Source organism: Alligator sinensis, unplaced genomic scaffold, assembly GCF_000455745.1.
Source record: "Alligator sinensis unplaced genomic scaffold, ASM45574v1 scaffold767_1, whole genome shotgun sequence".
Lineage (NCBI taxonomy): Eukaryota > Metazoa > Chordata > Crocodylia > Alligatoridae > Alligator > Alligator sinensis.
The window spans coordinates 53,018-61,069 of record NW_005843271.1 but is presented as its reverse complement, the minus strand read 5'-3'; the positions used below and the strand labels follow the sequence as shown (position 1 = coordinate 61,069).

The 8,052-nt window shown below is 46.7% G+C and overlaps 1 protein-coding gene across 4 annotated transcripts in view; it reads right to left on the bottom strand.

The window, feature by feature from the left end:
• The window catches only part of GSS (glutathione synthetase), a 26,854-nt gene that overhangs the window by 4,260 nt on the left and 14,542 nt on the right, over positions 1-8,052 (bottom strand). For 3 of the 4 annotated variants that reach the window (XM_006038161.3, XM_025194646.1, XM_025194647.1), the window contains 5 exons: positions 7,277-7,354; positions 3,624-3,690; positions 1,572-1,766; positions 1,138-1,219; positions 179-368 (listed from right to left, as the gene is read on the bottom strand). In XM_006038161.3, the coding sequence (XP_006038223.1) occupies positions 179-368; positions 1,138-1,219; positions 1,572-1,766; positions 3,624-3,690; positions 7,277-7,354 (612 nt within the window). The remainder of the gene's footprint in view (positions 1-178; positions 369-1,137; positions 1,220-1,571; positions 1,767-3,623; positions 3,691-7,276; positions 7,355-8,052) is intronic. The other variant, XM_025194648.1, reaches the window with a different exon arrangement.

The window sequence follows — 8,052 nt, the reverse complement described above, 5'->3', positions numbered from 1 at the left end:
TGCTGAACCTGTGGCAAGCTGCATTTCTGTTCTGAACGTGTATGCCCCCTTTCACGCCTTTTTTGCTGGTGCTGTCTCACTACAATGCCTTCTACCTGGGCTGGTTAGAATTCACTGAAGTGCAGGGAATGATGCAGGCCTGGACAAAGTGAAATGGCAAAGCAAGCCAAAGCCTCACCTGATGTAGACACCAAAAATCCCCAACTCAGAGACGCATTCTGATATTTTCAAGGGAGAGTGGGCCCTCAACAAGTAATTCATCATTGGCTGAGGCTTGATCTTATCCATTAGGATATAGGAAGTTCTCTCTGGGCTGTCTTTAGTTTTCTCCAGAACTTGCTTGAGGTTTTCACCATACAGATTGTTCCCTGATGCAAATAATTATCAATTTAAAACAAATCCCAACAGCTGCAAAAGCCATTTGATTCATTTCCACCTGAAGGCCCTGAAGAAGCACTAAATAGAAAAGAATACAAACGTCCCCTGCTATACAAACACAGGTAGTTGTAAATATAATCCCCATACTGCAGATACTACATTGGTCTCCAGAGAACTCCTGGTTACATCCCATGGTTTGGACTCAAGGGTCCCTCACTGTTGTGGTCCTAGAATCTCTCAGAGATTACCTAGTCGTAACTGCAGTCCTCAGAACCTATACTGACAAAGGCTCACAAGAGCACAGCAGGCACAGCGCTACCAAACAGGCCCTAATAGGTTTGAATGCTGAAAAATCCTGACACCTTCCAGGAAAAAATATTAGACATCTGTCTTTTCCTTGGCTCTCAACACCAACATGCTCCGGGAGGAAAAAGAAAGGGATGGAGAACCCCAGCTACTAAGCCACCAGAGGATGCTGAACAAGGACAGTAAAATGCTCCTTCTATTTGGAAAGGAAAAGGACATGAGAAAAAAAAAAAAAGATTTTCTACAGCACCTCTCAGTAGTGCAACTCAAGACTTGTAGCTTGGAGGAGCAGGAGGTGTTGAAAAGAAACAACTATTCTAGCCACAGAGCATTACAGTGAGATGCCTTGGACAGACAAGGCTCAAGTACTCCCCTGAAAATACAAAACAAGTCCCCTAGTGAACAACAGGCTTCTGGTCTCTGAAGTTCATGAAATGTAACAGAAGTCAATACCTCCACCCTCTCGCTGAGGCTTCAGAACAAATCGGTCTGGATCAGCAATGGCCATGGCAATCATCTTATCACCTTCTTTGTCCTAGAGGAAGAAAAAAGTAACAGTAGCAAAATGTCAGCATATTTCCATCTGCGTTTATATCTTTTCTAGCAAGCAGCAAGATAATCCATGTTCCTAAACTAAGCATAAACAGTAGCCCCACCTCTGCCATAAGCCAGAGAAAATGCTCTCTCTCTCGCTTGTAAAAATCTTAAGTTTTGATACCACCTCTGAGAGATGGATTTTCAAGTGTTTTCAGTATCCTACTCTTGTGGTCTAGTTGAAAAAACATAAAAACAAACAAACAAACAAAAAAAATCACACAAATTAAGAGCAGCTGTGATCAAAAAGGCACGCACAGGACTGTTGCTTTACTCACAAACCAACTACTTACCATATCTAAAGCATAGAGGCCAGTAAAGGTTGCTCTCAGGCGAGCAACAGACTCTGTATTGTTGGGCAGCAGTCTTTCTAAGGTTCCAGGCTGGCTTAGCTCCTGTTGAACTTTTTTGGTCCCTGCAAGTTGGGTAGCAATGTCAGGACACTTGACTGCTTTGGAGCTTTCCATCAACAACCGTGCTTCCCAGTTCTAAGAGGTAAACAAAGCAACACTTACTTGATTTAATCTAAATTCCCTTGCCCCCCTTTAGTATTCAATTGCTAATAGTTAAAGTCTAGGCAGGAGCACCAGTGCACAGTAACCAACACATGGACTTCTAACTTTTGCTTCTGGGAACAGCACTAGCAAAAGAACACTAGCAAAGGCTGGCCATCCTCCATTGTCTAATGCTGTCTAACTTCCTCAGTTGACTGTTTGCATTTACACTCAAACAGCAGCTTTAGCAGCAACTCTGGCACTGGTCTGAAATACCTCATCACTAGGGATCCTGGTTTTCAGTTTAAAAATCCAAATATTTTTTATTAAAACCCCCAAAATCCATGTTTTCTGTGATTAAAATGAAGCACCACTATATATATAGGTATTAGGGCTGTGTGAAGCTTCGGTTTCCAATTTGATTCGGCAGAGATTCAGCCGAATTCGGTGGCCAAATTTCTGAATCTGAATCAAATCGGAGGACCCTTTAATCTCTCTGAATCAAATCCGAACCCTGCAAACCAATTCAGAGAGATTTGGTGATTTGGACATAGACACAGCTTTAAATGTTTTTTCTACGTACCTCTAGGTAGCAGGCGACTCATGAATGCTGTGATACTGGGGCACATGGAGCGTCCCACAGGAGTGTGGGGGGTCCCCAGCGCACTCGGCAGCAGACCCGGAAGTGGAAGGGGGTGCATACATGGGAAAGGGTGTGTGTGGGCACAGACAACGCGTGGGGGGGGGGGCATGTGCCTCCTCCTGATTTCTGTACCCACAATGGGATGCAGGCCTGCAGCCTGGCCGGACCAGCTCCAGGCAGGAGCAGCTTCCACAGCTCAGTGGTTGAGACTTGGAGTGGAAGGGAGCACAGCACCACCACGGCCAAGGTGAGGCATGGCATTGTGCCTGCTGCTGTTGCTGGGCAGGCAGGGAGTCCCTCACCTTGCTGGTCATGGTGGTGTGGCATAGTGCTCTTTCCTGTCCTGAGTCCCACCCACTGGGCTGTGGAGGCAGCTCCTGCCCAGAACTGGTCCTGCCAGGCTAATGCTCCACACCCCACTATGAGTACAGAAATCTGAAGGGACGTGTCCCCCTCCACTCCCTCATATTGCCTGTCCCCCCGCTGAGTGACCTGTGCCCCATCATGTATCACATGTGAACTCCCACCCACTTTCCCCCTCCCATAGACTTACCTGGAGGGAGCTTATCTGGCTGCCACATGTATTTGTGTGCGCATATGCACGTGGTGCCCCCTGTGGCCTGCTCTCCCCAGCCCCAAGCAGCCCCTTGCAAGCTGGAAGTCTGCCAGCTTGCAAGGTGAAACCTGTGGTTTCTTGGGTTTTACTCCTTTAAAGAAAATCCCCTTTTTCTGTGGCAAACGAAAAACCCGGATCCCTGTTCATCTCCTGCAACCTCTCAAGTAAAGCTAACCTGAATTTTAGATCAAGTATTTTTTCAACATAGGCCCAAGTTAATACTCCAGGTCTCACACTGTCTCTAATTAAAGGGTTAGCTCTGTCCAACAAAAAGCGTAGGTTTCTATTGCATGTTATCTTCAGCTTAGTAAAAGCACTGAACTGTTCTTATGAAGGCAATGACAGTTTGCAGCAGGAAGTTTTCTGGAGAATCCTGGTTCCACTTCTTGGATACCCCGCAAATCTGAGTTACCCAAATGTCAGGGGGGCGCTAAGTTCCGATCATCAGGAGATTTTCAATGCAAGTAACAGACTTGGGGATATGAGCAATTCCCATTCAGGGTAACAGTTTTGGACACTTGAGGTAACACTGCATTTTACATTTGCATGTGCTTTTTTAAAAAAAGCAAATGCAAAAGCAGTCAGTACTCACCTGTTTATTGTAGTTCTTTGGCACATAACCTTCTCTGTAGTACACCACAGCAACCTCCTGGCCATCTCTAAAACAGAAACCAAAAGATTATGCCATCCTCCTCCAGTCTCTGGGCTACTTACAAGGGATGGCTCTCCCAACAGTGAGACCGAATGTCAGTTAAGAACTAAACAGGCAGAAGTAGCTTTGTGTAATGACTGGCTAGTGGAACACGTAATGGATGACTGAATGAAGATGAACAGGCAAGACTTTTCATAGTCCAAAAGAGCAGCTGTAGGACTTGCTATCTTTATGCATCAGACCACTGGCAATTTTAGAAGTGAGGCATTCAGGCTAAGCAACTCCAAAAGCATTACCCAATTTTTTCATGTTTTTCTAGGCAGGTAGCCCTGCAGGCACCTCCTATCCCAGTGCTCAGGTTACTGGCCCTCCTGTTTGCTGCTGTACTGCATCCCTATGGCAATTGCAGCAATTGCTATGTGCATTGCTGACCTCAAGAAAATACTACCTCTAATTTGAATGTGAGCACGGTTCTGTACTCCTTGAGAAAGCACATATTGCCCGAATACCCACCCTATTCAAATCATGTCCAAATTCAGCAATTGACATTGATTTTACCCAGAGCCTTTTTGTTTTTTATCCCAGAGCCACCCATCCTAGCCTTCAAACAAGCACCAAACCTCACTAACCTCATCACCAGAAGCAAACTTCCTACAGCCCAGAACACACCAAATGGATCCAGACCATGCCATGACAAGAAATGCAAAACCTGCCAACACATCTTCACCACCCTCACAACTATTACACCCCACAACAGAGCCATCAGCATTTCTGCATCTTGCAGCTGCACCTCCAGAAATGTAATACATCTCATCCAATGCATCAAATGCCCTGATGGAAAATACATAGGAGAGACCAAACAACAACTCTGCACCAGAATGAACGCACACCGGAAATCTATCAAAGACAAGAATACCCAATTACCTGTTGGAGCACATTTCTTGCAAGAAAACCACTCTCTCTCCAATCTCTCAGTCCTGATCCTCAAAGGAAACTAAAAAACCCCCCCCGAGAGACGAGCCTATGAACTCCACTTCATCAACCTCCTGGATACTAAAAATCATGGATTTATGACACATTATAACCTGCCTGACATCTGACTCCCCAGGTTCCTTTCCACTATTCATCCCACTTCTCTCCCCTTCACCCAGCCTGTCTCTCACCCACTGACTCCGCAATTAACATCTTCACTGACTGCCTATCTTGTATAAATACCAACCTAGCCTCTAGCTTCTTTACTTTTCATTCCATCCAGGAAGAGCACACACCAACTGCAGAAACTTCCTCAGCCCAACGAAGGGTTTTTAAACCTGAAAGCTTGCTTAATTTTTTTTTCCTCAATGTCGCAGAACACTGAGGTGCCCTGCTCCTAGAGGGCAGAAACTGCTAGAGGAAAAGCTCTGGCAGTGCATAGGGAGCCCTAGCAGGGAATAGGAGCCCACCTGTGGGTTGCCAGGGCAACTGGAGGGAGCAAATGACCCACACCTGCCAGCGGTCAGCTGCCTGTAGGAGGCAGAGGCTGGCTCTTATAAAGCCCAGGGCTGAGGCCAGGCTGGCAGTTCCCTTCCAGCAGCCAGAGAGGCAAGAGCTCCCGGAGTAGGGATGTGAGAAGCAGTGAGACCCGCAGGTACTGCTTGAGCAGAGTTATGGATGGCAGCTCTAGGGTGTTTGTGCAACGTGGTTTAGCCAGGTGGCTTTACATTATGTTATAGCCAGGAGGCTTGAGTTTCTGTAGCATTTTGTTGTTTATTAAACCAGTGGTTTGGGTGAGGCTATAAAGGGTTGGAGGAGGCCTCATCGGGGACTCACAACGGAGTGTGAGAACCCCGGCGCCGGTGAGGGCACAGTATCCTCAAAGGGGCCTCACAGCGGAGTGTGAGGACCCCAGCGCCAGTGAGGGTGCAGCGTACTTAGGGAGAACCCACAGCAGTGCGGGGGCCCCGGTGCCAGTGAGGGCGCAGCTTACAGGGTGCTTAGACCCCCGGCCCCAGAGAGGGGGCATTTGAGAAGCCCCAGTGCGGGTGTAGCAAGCCTCAGGTGGGGCCCTATTGAGAAGCCCCAGCGCAGGCACGGCGAGCCCCAGAAAGGGGGTGACATTATTAGAAAAGCCCAAATTGGGCACGGCGAGCCCCAGAAAGGGGGCGATATTATTGGAAAGCCCAAGTTGGGCCTGGCGAGCCCAGAGACGGGAACGCCTCATTGAGAAGCCCTAGGGTGGGCCTGGCAAGCCCCAGAGAAGGGGGCAGCACTTGAGAAGGCCCCAGAGAGAGGGTCACTGTACAGAGAAGGCCCCGAGTGGGCACAGAGAGCCCCAGGAGGGGGCGGCATAACAGAGAAGGCCCGGGAGACGGGCGTGAGTAGAGAGAGAGAGACAGACCGACGTTGATTCCAACTGCGAGGCTTGGGGCGTGGTATCGGGGGTGGTTGGAGCCACGCATAGCCCATAAGGCTAGGGTGCCCGGGAAGCACCCATCATACAGAGAGACCCCCAGTGAGTCCGGGAAAACACGGGGACAGAGGTCCCAACTAACCGTGCCCAAGGAGATGTAAGGCAGCCTCCCATCCAATTCAAACCGTCAAAGATGTGGCGGGCGAGAATCAGAGGGTGCTCTTGGGCCGACTTGGCACAGAAGAGGGGGCCTTAAGGAGATCACAGCCCTCCTGTAGGACCGCGCCGTGACACTCAACTGTTTAAGTTGGTCTAATAAAAGATATCAGATTCACCCAAAGAACCTTGTCTGCCTAAAAGAAATGCAGGCATTCTGTTAGAATCTGCCTTTCCCAAGAATTTCCAATTAAAAGTCGAGGGAACTAGATGTGAAAGGAAATATCAACATTTAAAACTGGTGAAAAATATTAATAGAACTACATAACTAAGCTCTGGGGCATGCCTGCCTCCTTGTATGGCTGGGTCTAGGAGCCGCCTCAATTTGTTTTAACAACACTAATAAGCACACTGTTTGAGATGTATGGATTTCATACTATGGCTTCAATTGTTTGAACTGGGCCAGGATGCATGGAGATGAAAAAACAGAGTTCAGTAGAATGAATGAAATGCTAGAGATCTATAAAAGGAATACAGCAAAGAACCACAATGCTTCTTACATGGGCACAAATAACTATGCAAAAAAGGTTTCTCAGCAATTCCTGGTAGCACTTAGATTGATGGTAAAACAGAAAAGTCATGCTGTGGTACTCCGTGAAATAGTTAAGGTTTTTTTACAATGCATATAAGCAAACGTAGCAGGGCAAACCTGAGGGGGGCTCTCAAGGCTGTAGTTCAAAAGAGAGAGCTTATACTTCTATAGGTGACAAAGCTAATTTATACATGTAAAAAACACCCAACACTAATAAACATTACTTTCAGTTCTAAGAAAATCGAGCTCTGGGATTTCTTTAAAAGGAATGGTACATTTAAAAAAAAAAATGCAGAAGCTATTATACCTTAGAGAGAAACAAAAATGTCAACAACTTTGACTGGAAGTGCCCATTTTCAGGACATGTGTAAGAAAAACACAGTTCACACTTCTCTCCTTCATCGAGCTAGGTTCCGCATTTTGTACCCCGCTAATGGGACCTTGACATGTACTTACATGAATAATCTCCTGTCTTCGTTCAAAGATGCCCTTTCAAAAACATCTTTAAACCGTCTCCGGATCACCTGGACATTCCTTTTAAGAGAATTAACAGAGTCTTTGAACTTAATATAATGACAGCAAACTCACAGTCACAAATGAAGTCAACTTCCCTAATGGTGCCTAAGAGGAAATGGGTATAACCCGAACCTGCCAGTTCTTTTTCACTTGTGTTTTCTAAAATATTTACCTTTAATTCCTACAGATCTGAAGGACTCGGCAGAAGGCAGAGTAATGAAGTTAACCATATATGATTCCATAGTCATATGATCCCAAGACTATTCCCTCATTCCAGACCATTCTATTGATCTACATAGAACATTGCAGATCAAGAAACATAAAGGAGTTCCCAGCTGCTTTTTTCCGAATTTTATAGCATTGTATGAGTAGCAGGATTCCTCTGACAAGTCACTGCAAAAGATATGAGCAGTGAGTAGAGGCGCCTATGGGATCAGCACTGATAAAAGGGGAAATGACATTCTCGGCTTTTTATAATGTTTACTGATAATTATGCCTTTTGGCCAGGGCCCTGCAAACCTGGGCTCCCTTTCCTTCATGGGTCTGGATCCCTCAGATGCCTGGGTTCCCTTGGGAAACGGTGGGGTTCCCCTTGCAGATGGGCAGCATTCTAGTCTGCAAGAGGTCCTACTTGGGGCTGCCAGGAGCAAGATGCTGCATGCATATGTAAGGCTCCACACATGCATGTAACCAAGAATAAAGCTGGGCAGTGGGAA